A 13739-nucleotide genomic window follows, 5' to 3' on the forward strand; every position below is an offset into this window, starting at 1 on the left:
GGTGAGGAAACGGTATCAGGGAGTTATCCACGCCAGGAGGTCCCTTAACCCGCAGCTACAAGGGTTTCCCCCACAGAAACCATCCCGGCCTGGACGGATAGAGGAGTCCACACCACAGCGGTGAAGCCGTGGTGCAGAGCTCCACAACCATCCGGACCAGAACCAGAACCAGGACGACCCCCTGCAGGCCAGAGTCACTCCCAGCATGGAGGCTCCCCATGAGGAAACACTGGAGCTAAAAGCTACAAGAAAGCAGGATAAGATAGGCTATGAAGTTAAAATACACACTAAAAGAGTTTAAAAATATAACATACAATCCTAAAAGTAGGTTTAGAAATAATAATCAATACGACTGGAGATAAAAGCATGCATCAGAGAGAGAGAAATGGGTGGATTCTGGCTATGTTCTCAAGGTGATAAAAAACTATTTTTGTTGTGTTTTTGATATGAAGAATAAAATTAAGCTCAGAGTCAAAAATAAAACCCAGGATCTTTACACAGTGTGATGGTTTAAAAACTTGTAGTTTTGGTAAACGTTTATCTCTCTTGGCTTCAGGACCAATAATTAAAACTTCTGTTTTGTCCTGGTTGAGCTGTAGAAACTTCTCTGCCATCCATGACTTTATATCTAAAATTGATGAGCAAAGCAGCAGAGAAACAGACTTCCTGGTACAAATGTGACCATCATACTGACACATGCTGTCTGACAGTTCAATACTTCTTCTACCTCAACTAGTGGAGATGGATCCTCCCTGATCTGGTTCTGGAGGTCTCTTCCTCTTTAAAAGGACTTCCTCTGTCCTTTGTCAGACATTTTTATAATAAATTGGTATTATATTCATCTCAGTTTAATTCGATGCTGAACTGGACTGTATAAAACTTGAGTATATTTTAATATAACAAAAGATAATATAATTAGACTGAATTTGTTTATACTGTGCTTTAATTTCAATTGAAGATTTAATTTTATTGGAATTAAACTTGTTTACTTTCTCTATAAAGTTTCCTGAGACAAAGTTTGTAGTAGATGGAAGTTTTACAAAGAATTTCAATTAAAGAAATACATTTATTAAGGCTGCTGAATATCATTGTTAAAGTCAAATATGTGGAATAAACAAAAAAAACACATCTTAATAGAATAACTGAAGTAACAATAAAGACAGTTCTTTTTCTTTGTCACTGTATCGTACTCACTGATATCAACGCAGCATGATGAGTGTTGTTAATCCACGACCTCCACCAACAGAAAATCTGTTCTTCATCAAGTTTATATCACAAAACTGAACCTCAATAATGTAAAGTATCTCATCAGCTCGATGCAGGAACGATGTACTTCTCTGTAAATTCTGGTGAAACTCTTCTTTTTTCTTGTAACCATCACTTCAACCACAGGAAGTGAAGGAGGACGAGCTAAACAGAAATAGATTGATGAAATGAGAGAGGGAGGAAGCATTTCTGACACCTCTCTTCTTGTTTCTGATACTTCACTCAGGGTTACTGGATGACCAGGGTTGAGAACAAATGTTTTAGATGTTGTAATGCATCAGTATACCTGACTCTAATTAATGGTCATCATGTCACCAAGGTCTGCATGATCATTTGTATCATGGTTGTGATGAAGCAGGAAACATCTGAAACATGCAGGACAGTGGCCCTCGAGGACCAGGATATCCCTGATCTAGCTAATGGTTGAGCCGACTGCAAATCAAAAGATTTTATATTACAAATACATGTATCTTACTGTATAACTTCATTTAAAATGGTACAAAGAAGATCCTCCCTCTCATTGTTTTCATGGAAGTGAAATCAAACAACAGACACCAAAAACATCTTTTGAAGCAGATCGTGCATATGTTTATTTCTGCTGTGAAGTTGACTTTTTAATTTTAGAGCAAAAGGAGATTGACCTGTTTCTGGATCGAGTCCCCGGAGGCGAGGCGAGGAACTGCAACTTGTATTTACTTCTGCATCGCCTCAAGCTGGAAGTTGGACTGGCGTTAGGTGGGTGTTTGTGCAGCACAGACCTTCTCCACTACACAACTAACTTTGGAGTTAAAACTATATCGTCACATTTGAATTGAAAAAGCCAACTATTAAACATTTTATTTACTGATTGGTACTACTGACCATTTCTTTTTTAAAACCCTATATCTGTCTATCATGCTTTTTATTTCCACCATGGGATGTTTTGATGTCTCTGTAAAACACTTTGAATCACCTTTTTCTTGAATTGTGCTATACAAATAAACTTGGCTTGCCTTTGTCATGAAAGAACAGTTTTATGTGCATGAAAAAATGTCAGTAAGTGTAGATGATTAAAAATATCATCCAATAGTACACCTCTAGAAACCTTCCACAGAATAAGTAGCCTTGTTTTGTTTAATATTTGTCATCTAAGATACACAATGCACTAATAATTGCAGGGTAATGTGTGTATTTTATTGCTCGAGTCCCTTCCAAACAACAATTTGTGGACGTGACTAAAATATTTGAGAACAAATTATTCAGTATCTTTTAATTTCAGTGTCCCTGTTTAAAAAGATCTGATCATTTCAGGGTCAAGTTGCTTGTGTTCGTGTGTGTGTGTGTGTGTGTGTGTGTGTGTGTGTGTGTGTGTGTGTGTGTGTGTGTGTGTGTGTGTGTGTGTGTGTGTGTGTGTGTGTGTGTGCGCGTGTGTGTGTGTGTGTAGGTGTATTTTATTTACAGTTTATCAAACATGAGAAAACTAAAGCTCAGATCAAAACACTGATCTTCAGCGATGTAAAGCATTTCTTTATTTTAGTGTGGAAGTAATACTTTCCTACAGATTATGATAAAATTTTGTTTTTTCATTGTGGTCATGAGTTCATTCACAGGAAGTGAAGAAAGAAGAAAAAACAGAAACAGTGTGGTGAAGTTAGTGTGAGAAGATATATTTCTACCTTTGTTCCTGTTGCAGCAGAAAGTTCTCTTCAAAAATGTTTTCTTCACAGAGAATCAAACATGTATTTGAATAAACATTTATTTTTTACTCTAGTTTAATCATACAGCGGTACACGGGTCAGCTGGGTTCATCAGAGGTGACGTCAGCATCTTGAAACATTGAGGGGATACGTCTCCATTAATATACAGTTTAGACTTCATCCACTAATTAAAATATGTTGTCAGTTTTTTAAAATCAACCAATGATTACAAAAGCAGTCATCTGATTTCATGATTGCTGCCAGTTCTTTGTAAAACTGACTAGTCATGCTGTCAGCTTGTGTGACAAGAGCTGCAGACTGGTAAACTGACTGTCCTTCTTCACCTCTCTTTTTTACTGCCTGTATGATCTCACTGCTCAACTGCTCTGCTGTCTCAAGTCTCCATCATGAAAGACAGATGGATGGATAGGTAGGTAGATGGATAGGTAGATGGTGTCAGTAGCTCATAGAGCACAAAAACACTACACACATAACAAGATGAACCCTCAGGAGTCTGGGATATATTTGACCTTTTTTGACTTACTTTGAATTTAACTGTATATTTCACCTTTAAACGGTCGACGTTGTCTCGTTTGGTAGAATTATTTTCAGTACAACCTCACCTGTGTGAAATCAGACTTGATTGTGTTGTGTAGCTGTGTACACACTTTACACTAAAAGGCAAGCATAGTCTCACAAGTTTTGAGGAAAATAGAAATGTTCCTCTCAGAGAGGAAACCATGGTAACCTCCTGCAGACACAGTGTGAACATGAACTCCCACCGGAAAGTTCCTGCTGGGGTTTGAACCAGGAACCTCTTCACTGTGAGGCCACAGTGCTGATCACTGGCCTGCTGTGCTGCTGTTTAAACTTAGTTTCAAAGTTTTCATTTTCTCATATAAATATATATATACTTTAAAAGTACATATTTAAAAATGAAGTGTGCAACCCCAGAAGAAAAGGTGCACTCATGTCAAAGAGCGCTGTGGTCAAAGCAGCTTTATTTCTGATAGTTAGTTAAAGTTGTGACGGCCGTATCCATCACAAAGGTGGTTAGGTAATATCCAAACATCTACATGTGTTAGGTTTGTTTTTTTTTTAGTTTAGCATTTGTTGTATATTGTGACATCACACTGTATTGTGAGTGAAGTGCACACATTTAGCGCACACTGTCTTGTCTAGATAAATGGCTACTTTTCTTTTGTCGTGGAGTTCAGTGGAGCAAGCGTAGGGACTGACGAAGCAGACAAAACCACCGTCTGTGATGTCAAATGAGCTTGACTGTGTTAGTTTCTGTTAATTTTCTGTTTTCCTCCCCCTTGATCAGTTTTTGGCTTCTTTACTCCAGTTGAACTTTTCATCATTAACCAGAGGAAGGCGCTGTTTACACTGATGTAGGTAGAGTTACAGCAGTCAGTGGGTCTGTCTGCTGCTTTAGTTCATATTTGAAGATTTTAATGCACTAAACTGACCTGAAGGGTTAATGTTGCAGTCGCTATAAAAGCTGGTCAAATGCAAAGAAATGCAAATGTAAAGAAAGAAACTTGAAGGCTTCCTTTATTTTTTTTTTCAACAAAGTAAACACTGAACCATAATTTTTGTTTCAACATTTTATAACTATTCTATCATTTGTAAACACATAATTTTATAGTCAGATTTTGTCATTTACATGAAATATCTCACTTTTATTATCAGGTAAAGTCGCCCTCTAGTGGTCACACGGAGAAGCAGCCTGACATGTTTTCATTTTTCTTTGGTTTTTAATCTTAAATAGAAGAAAACACAGTTACAAGAGCCTGGTCTGGAGGTGAATTATAATAATTGATACAGAACTAGGAGGAACATTCAGCGTGGTCCAGATCTACTGAAAAACAAAACAACCAACCAGTATTTAGTGAAAACACAACTGCTTCACTTATTTTATTTTTTTAGATACATTGAGACGTGGGGTCTCATTTCCAAGAAACACCTGCACTTGTTTGGTAGAACAAACAATAAAGTACAACAATGAATAAAAAAAACAACTACAATTTCAAATCAAATCATTCATAAGCTCACAAATTCTCTCTGTGCTTGTGTGGGTTTTCTGTCCTGCTTCCTGCCACAGTCTAAAACCATGTGTGATAGGTTAATTTGTGATAGTAGATGTGTTCAGTCAATCAAGGAGTCCAGGATCCAATTACAGACTTGAGATGTTAGATTCAGGATCTTGAGCTTTCTGAAAAGCTTTTCTGGGAACAGTAGTGTTGAATGCTGTGATCAATGAACAGCATCCTCACACATGTGTTTCCAAGTGCAACGTCAGGGAGATGTTGACGTCTGTGGACCATTTGCAGTGGTTTGCAATAAAGTGAATCCAGTAACTTGAGACAATGAAGACAAAATTATGGGTTTATCTTCAGTTTGAAAAATCAGGGGGACACAGGATGGAGAGTTGGGGTCCTCAGAGAACAAAACAGACTTCATTAAATGCATCTTTACACTGGGACACGGCACCAACAAAATAACTAATCTGGACATATTCATATAGCTGCCAGAAAGCACAGCTCTGAAATATTTATGTGAAAAACCTGTCCTACATTCTGTATTATGAAATGAAAGGACAATCAACCAAGAACTGAGAGAATAACTTTGTGAAATCAATTATTTACATTTTGTATCAGTTTTGATCCGTTTTCTTATTGTATTACTTATTACTTTCATCAACAAACTAACCTCAGCTACTGCAGATCTCCTGCCTGCAGAGCGTTTCTGCTGCTGTCTTACCTTTGTTTCTATTTACCAGGACAAGTCTCATCCAGAACTCCAGAAATCAATGTCAGTACTTAGTTCAGTGTAAGAATGAATGTGTGTTTTAGAATAAGAATGTGTGTTTTCTATTTCAGTCCCACGATTCAGCATAACTTTGAAATGTCGAGGTCACATGGTTATAAAGTTGTTGAAAAAAAACTTCAGAAACATAAAAAAATGGCGTCTGTGTGTTTGAAGTTTCATGGTCACGTCAGTGAAAGAAATGTCTGTTTACTTTAAGTTAGGTTAATACTAATTTATTATTTAAGTATGAATAAATAAAATAATAATCTATCTTTAGGATAATAAACACAATCCAAATTCAAAATCATGTGATGGACGAGTTTTGGAATCTTTTCATTTAAAAGTTAAGCACCTTGGAAGAATTGAAATTATTATAATATCTTCATAACATCATATCGTCACATCTGGTTGAAACATTTGAATAAAATGTTGATCAATAGGGAAATTGATCAGAACCCAATATGAATCAGTCAGTAGTTCACCTGGAGAGTTTAGCTACAATTATAACAGAGCAGCCAGTTTTCTTCATGCTGCACATGAACACACGTGAGAAATACAGTTTAATATAATTTTACTTTAGATAAACATGTTTGCATGTAATTTAAGTCTGATGTGATTCAAACTAACAAAATTATTAAGTTAGTTTTTCTAACTTCTGATCATGAGCTCAATGATGAGATCAATTATAACAACTTTTCTATGAAGTTTATGCTGAAACCCGACTGGGTTGTTGTTGCATGTAGTAATTATAATAAACTATTTAAACTGTGACAGCGATCTGACAGTATCATTGTTATTTAAGGACTTAATTGAAACATAAAACAGTTTAAATGACCAAAGTCTTGAAGTTTTTTTATTAAACCTGAAGCCAACAGATTCTTTTCTTTCTTCCTGCAGGAACATTAATCACATCTTTTTAGTTTTTCTGTTTTTGTTATCAACAAGCTGCAGGAATGTTTGAACGGTGTTCATAAGAAGTTTTCTATAGACTCGTCCCATCTGTGTCATTTGTGTCTCCTCGTCTCCTCTCCTCCGTCCTCCTGCCTGTGATCCAGGTATCAAATGTTTTGGAGGATGTTTCAATTCCTAAAATGTTCCTGGAGGAGAAACGAGGTTTGTTGGAGGAGATATGAGAGAGGATGAACCAGTGAATCATTTGTAGAAGTCTGTTCAGCATCTGTAACATCTAAAAGAAGCATGAAACACTAATCTCACACTTGAATCTGTATTAAGATAATAACACAATATATGTTGTGTAGTAAATATTTTATTAATTTCTATTGATACATTTGTAGATGATTAAAGAAATAAAAACATTGTCTTCTTGACACTGTAAGTGTCACAAGGTGTGTTGTTGAGGACCCAAACGCAGGAGAGAGAGAGGGCTGGAGGCAGGAGTTCTCAAAAAAACACAAGGGTTTATTCTATAAAGGGTAAAAACAAAAGCGCTGCTTGGCAGGATCAAAATTAAATCACGTACACAGGGATCGAAAACCAGGAGCACATGGAGGGAACAAACAGTACGGACCGACAGGGAACAAAGGAATGACAAGACCAGATATACACAGGGGATAACGAGACACGACGAGACACAGGTGCAGACACAATCAGGGCAAATGGGAAACAGGAGGGACAGAACTGAAACTCAAACTGGGGGGAAGTGTCAAACCCTGACAGTAAGACTATGATCAGCTACATTGCTCATAACAGTGTTTTATATTTGAGAGTACAAAAAATACACAACCTTTAAAAGCATAAAAATACAAAAACTGACTGCTAAAATAAAGTTAAAGAATGCATAAAACACTTAAGAAGAGAATAAACATGAAAAATAAAAAAAGACTTTCATAATTCCTCCACAAGTAAAAACAAAGTTCATACAGTTCTAATGTTATAACATCATAAATAAAAAAATACAAGATATAAATGTAATTGTTGATGTCCAGAACAAAAGATGCTGACTTCAAAACTAATATATCAGAACACAAAAGATAACATATTTCAAACATTTGTCTGTTTCTGCATTTTGACACAAAAAAACACATTCAGATGTAACTAAAACTGAAAAGTGAAATAAACATATTTTGACCTTCAGGTGAATATAAACTTTACATACGTTTTTTCTGTATTTTTTTCTTTTTCTTTATTCTGGTTGGATGACATCATCAGTCTGGAGTGGGGTTTAAACGGAAAGCAGCTGTTAGGATTCATTTGTACAGCAGAAATAAAGTAATAATATTCAGGTGACAGTATTAAAAGGAACCCTGGCTATTAAGACATGTAGGTCTTAAAAGATAAATGTTGGTATCAATTATAACAATGTGATATAAAAAACCTTTTTGATGTCTTTGTTTTTATAAAATTTGAAAATATAATTTAACTCGTAGGTCGCCATTGTTGTTTACACCGCAATGCATTCTGGGTAGTGACGTCACACGGTTGCACCTGCTGGCCCCCGTACACTGTTTTGACTGTTCAACGAGATAATCCAGAGGATAAACATGTCATCTGTTCAGCCATTTCAATTTGAACCCGAGCACAAGGTCAAGGAGGAAGACAACACTGAAAACCCATCTCAAAACGAGCCAAATGAAGACCAAAAAAGACGGGATGAGGCGAGAGTGGGACAAAATCCCAGCAACTGCGTCTCAATGCAAACAGAGGAGGAGAGCGTTTGCTGTCAAGAGCTCGTGTTTTTGTCAGCAGCTTCACTTTAAGCTATTGTGTGATAAAACCTATTCCAATATCAATAATTCTGGAGATTATTAGCATCCACCGCTGTCCTATGCTTTATAAATCATTAGGACAGTGGCGCCGCCAGGATTCAGTTTCCTAATAGGCACAGAAACAGTCCGTCCACTGCTTTAAACGGCTAATTTCAGGCTCTCACTCCTGAATATTACACTATCCATTAGGGAGAGGATAGGTTGGTTGGCTATTCAGTGTTCAATAAGTATTTCAAAGATCTTTTTTCCTCAAAAAAAACTTTGCAGTGACAAATTGGATAAAGTGCGCACGGCGCACTATGGTGACAGTATTATGCGCATCAGAAACACAGATGAAAACATAAACATTATGGTGTCAACGCATCAGAAACACAGATGAAAACACAACTAAACATTAAAAGTGACGGCGCACCCAGAAACAGATGAAAACACGTCTAAACAGGTGGCGGCGCAACAGAAACCCAGATGAAAATGCAGCTAAAAACATTAAGGTGACAGCGCACCTACAAAAAAGTAAAAAAAAAAAAAAAAAAAAGATCAAAGTCGTGCGCATCTTACCAGTGCATTAAACTGTATATAACGCAGCGGCGCAGCCAGCCGGAATCCTGTACGCAATGTGCATACCCTTTTTTTGAAGGATTTATTTTTGGTACGTGCTGGGTCCACCGTTTGATGACAGACCAGAGGCTGAGGGGACTGGCCCGGGACTTTGACGAAACGGGAGGCGCAGACTCAAATAGGCAAGAACATCTTTATTTAATTTAATGATGCGCAGATCTGGCTGGGGTTTTTATTGTAGCATCGGCTATCTGCTAGTTGAAACGTGTGGTCTGTTAGTCTGTCTGAGTTTTATGGTGTTTTTATAGTTCATGCTTTATGGTGCAGCACTTTTTTTTTTTTTTTTTTTTACTTTTTTGTAGGTGCGCCGTCACCTTAATGTTTTTAGCTCCATTTTCATCTGGGTTTCTGTTGCGCCGCCATCAGAAACACAGATGAAAACACAGCTAAACAGGTGCACCTGTTTAGCTGTGTTTTCATCTGTGTTTCTGATGCGTTGACACCATAATGTTTCTGTTTTCATCTGTGTTTCTGATGCGCATAATAATGTCACCATATCTGTAGTGCGCCGTGCGCACTTTATCCAATTTGTCCCTGCAAAGTTTTGTTTGAGGAAAAAAGATCTTTGATATACTTATTGAACACTGAATAGCCAACCAACCTATCCTCTCCCTAATGGATAGTGTAATATTCAGGAGTGAGAGCCTGAAATTAGCCGTATAAAGCAGTGGACGTACTGTTTCTGTGCCTATTACAAAACTGAATCCTGGCGGCGCCACTGTCCTAACGATTTATAAAGCATAGGACAGCGGTGGATGCTAATAATCTCCAGAATTATTGATATTGGAATATGTTTTATCACACAATAGCTTAAAGTGAACAGCTGCTGACAAAAACACGAGCTCTTGACAGCAAACGCTCTCCTCCTCTGTTTGCATTGAGACGCAGTTGCTGGGATTTTGTCCCACTCTCGCCTCATCCCGTCTTTTTTGGTCTTCATTTGGCTCGTTTTGAGATGGGTTTTCAGTGTTGTCTTCCTCCTTGACCTTGTGCTCGGGTTCAAATTGAAATGGCTGAACAGATGACATGTTTATCCTCTGGATTATCTCGTTGAACAGTCAAAACAGTGTACGGGGGCCAGCAGGTGCAACCGTGTGACGTCACTACCCAGAATGCATTGCGGTGTAAACAACAATGGCGACCTACGAGTTAAATTATATTTTCAAATTTTATAAAAACAAAGACATCAAAAAGGTTTTTTATATCACATTGTTATAATTGATACCAACATTTATCTTTTAAGAACTACATGTCTTAATAGCCAGGGTTCCCTTTAAGAAAAAAAGAGAATCGAGCGATATGCAGTGTTTTCATGTTGTTTTTCTTCTTTTTTTTAACTGCACATGAGCAAATTGCACTAAATGAAATTCAGTTTTTGTCACCAAACTGACACCTGGGCTGATTAACTTTTTATCTCATTGTGTGACTCATATTGTGCATCAGTGTAAATCTGTAAATCTAGTTAAAATCTGTGGATTACGTGATTCAGTAAAGACAGCGGAGACTCTGAATGTTATATTGAGCAAACCAATGAAACATAATGATATTTGCGACAATTGAAAGCAAATCATTTTCTACACAGCATCAATGAGTCATCAATGTGTAAATAAAGCAGACAGATTGTTCAGGGTCTTAGAAGTGCGTGATTTGACATCTTTCACTCTGCTTCCATCTAGTGGTAGAATGTGGACACTCATTAATGCAGCTGACGAACCGAACTGATGACCCACAACTACCTGCAGGACAATGATACCAACACACATTTAAACGGTTTAGATCAATATTTTTAGAATATTGTTCTCTCAGATGTGAGTCACTTTGGATAAAGGCGTCTGCTAAAAGACAGTAGCATTAGTAGTAGTAGAAAGGTTGTTTTTAAAAAAAATAACAATCAAAATCTGTCCGAACTGAAACAAAGCTGTGATGTGTGTCTGCAGTAGTAAAACTGCACTTGTTTAAAACTTTAAAGTTAAAAGTGATTGTTCAATTTGGCCTTTGGTTGAGAAGTTATTAAGGAGGCTTTAAAACTAGTTTCCTTAGAATTGGCTGTATTTTAAGCCCTTTATTTACAAAAAGAAAGAGAGGATGGATGGATGGATGGATGGATGGATGGATGGATAGATAGATAGATAGATAGATAGATAGATAGATAGATAGATAGATAGATAGATAGATAGATAGATAGATAGATAGATAGATAGATAGATAGATAGATAGATAGATAGATAGATAGATAGATAGATAGATAGATAGATAGATAGATAGATAGATAGATAGATAGATAGATAGATAGATAGATAGATAGATAGATAGATAGATAGATAGATAAACTTCTGACTGGTGCAGGTGACTCTACCTGCAGTTCTTGTCTTCATATTGATGTAAACAGCATCCTCCTCTTGTTTGCGATGATTCCCTGTGAAGATAAAATATATTTTTGTGAAAACAGTCTTAGTTTCATGTATTCATGCTCATGGTTTTGAAGTTAATTGTTCATCTGAAATATTTGGTGAATTATAAAAGTTATTTGACACAGCCTGACGTCAGATGAAGTATAATTTAGTAAATGTTTGGAAGATGTTCTGTACCAGTTCCAGTATCTGAGGGTCTGATGGTCTCATAGACATCAACAGAACCTGCAATAAAAACATGTTTATTTATTGAAGTCTCTTTAATTGTAGTTCAAGTTTAATTGATTTTAAAAGTTCCTTGTGAAAATTGTACATGTTTAAACTCTGGATATTTTTGGTTGTGAATAATATTTTTTCTCTGATGACCACAAAACAAAACACAAAAAACAAAAACAGTTTATTTTCAGACCGTGGAGAAGAGAGTCGTATTCAACAGTTTCAGGCTGGTTTACTGGTTGATTTGTGGTGGAGTTCTGACTGCTGTCTGACTGGATCCACCTAAAACACAATAAACACAGTTAATCGAACACAGAAAAGAGAAGAACTGATGGTTTATGGTTAAAATGAAACAGAGATGTACCAACCTGATACAGCATGAATCTAGAAAATGAGATAAATGTTTCAGATAGTTAAGTAGTGTATTTTGTCAGAGTAAAGGTTTGTATTATAAAATCAGTATATATCCGTATAAATTATGATTGACAGCATTTGAAAACTAAAATTAACCCTAACCTGGAGGCACATTAAAGAAAAAGCTATAAACGCATGCTTTTTTAATTATAAGTGAAATCAAGTTATTTAAAAGAATAAAAGTTCTCACCTTTTGACTTCTTGTAGAGACACAACAGCAGCAGAAGAAAACTCAGTAAAATGACAGGAACCAGCAACCAAACCAGAAAAAGAAATGAAGAACTCTCTGTTCTGGACACCGCTGTAAAAAAAGAAGAAAAAATAAAAGGTTTTTTATAATCCCTCTGTACCTGCAAACCAAGAACAACTGAACATTTACTCACATTTTACTGCCATCCAACTCTGGGGTGAAACTTTTCCTGAATGTTCACACTTGTAGAAACCTTCGTGTGACTGTGACACTGCAGAGATATTCAGCTCCCCTCTGCCATCATTCGGGATAAGTTTGTCATTGTGGTAGAAAAACACACTGGAAAGTAGATTTTGTTCTCTCAGTCTGCAGCTCAGACTAACAGAAGCTCCTTCAGTCACAGGATGGACGGGGTTCACCAGGATGATACCAAGAATACCTGGAAAACATGAACATTCAACTTCTGATTAGGATTTGTTTCAGGTCATGCTTTAAATTATTTAAATTGTTTATTGTTTTATTTTATCAATGAATTAAATAAAGAATAAATAAATAAAAATGAATAAATGAATTATCTTTTATATTATTGAATGCACATTCAGTTACATATTTAGCAGTTTGTCTAAACCACAAATGAGGAACAATAATTATTCTGCTTTTTGAGACATTAAAATTTCTACAGATTTTCAATTAAAACAGGACTTGAAGATTGAAGATTTGAAATTCTATGGAAGGTTTAGCAAATTATCTACAAAATGTACATTTGTATTTGCAAAAAAAATGTCTTGTTTTTTTAATCAATCACCTTGAACTGATAGAAAATGTTGTACTTTGGTATCAGTCAACCTCCAAACAGCCTTAAACATTTGATACTGATAATAAATTTGTCATAAAGTCTCAATGATAAAAAACTGTGATGAAACTCACTCTGTCCAGTGATGTTGACTGCGTTGCTGAATGCTGATCCAGACTCACACCAGAACACTGTATTACTGTGCAGCAGTGGATGAACAACACATGTTGATCCGGTCATTGTCCCCCAGTAGGAACAGGTAGACGTGTAGTTGTCAAGAGTCAACCTCACTCTCCACTCAGTAGAGTTTCCCTCACAGGTCAGTGAGACAGAGTCAGAACTGAAGTGTTGAACTCTGTCAGGACTTACTGTGAGAGACGCTGAAGGATGAGGATCTGAAAAACAAACCATGATGAAGGATCAGACCTCATGGTGATGTATTATTTATACATCTGTAACATTACAGGACCTTAAACATCCAGAACCAATAAAAGACAGCCTGTAGTCTTTCAAACAGCAGCAGAAAACACCAGTGTTGACAGAGAGGGAAAACAATAAACCAGTGTAGAAACTGACCTGCAGACCAGACCATCTTAGTCTGACTGTAAGGAGTGT

The 13739-nt window shown here is 36.6% G+C and overlaps 1 protein-coding gene across 2 annotated transcripts in view; it reads right to left on the reverse strand.

Moving 5' to 3' along the window:
* Positions 1-7058: 7058 nt before the first annotated feature.
* Positions 7059-13739, reverse strand: part of LOC133420783 (uncharacterized) — an 89255-nt gene continuing 82574 nt past the window's right edge. Inside the window, exons 8-9 of one of the 2 annotated variants that reach the window (XM_061710611.1) lie at positions 11457-11516; positions 7059-7926 (exon numbers count right to left, since the gene is read on the reverse strand). In XM_061710611.1, the coding sequence (XP_061566595.1) occupies positions 7922-7926; positions 11457-11516 (65 nt within the window). In that variant the 3' untranslated portion in view covers positions 7059-7921. The remainder of the gene's footprint in view (positions 7927-11456; positions 11517-13739) is intronic. The other variant, XM_061710610.1, reaches the window with a different exon arrangement.

The sequence above is a fragment of the Cololabis saira genome, chromosome 20 (genome assembly GCF_033807715.1).
Source record: "Cololabis saira isolate AMF1-May2022 chromosome 20, fColSai1.1, whole genome shotgun sequence".
Taxonomy (NCBI): Eukaryota; Metazoa; Chordata; class Actinopteri; order Beloniformes; family Belonidae; genus Cololabis; species Cololabis saira.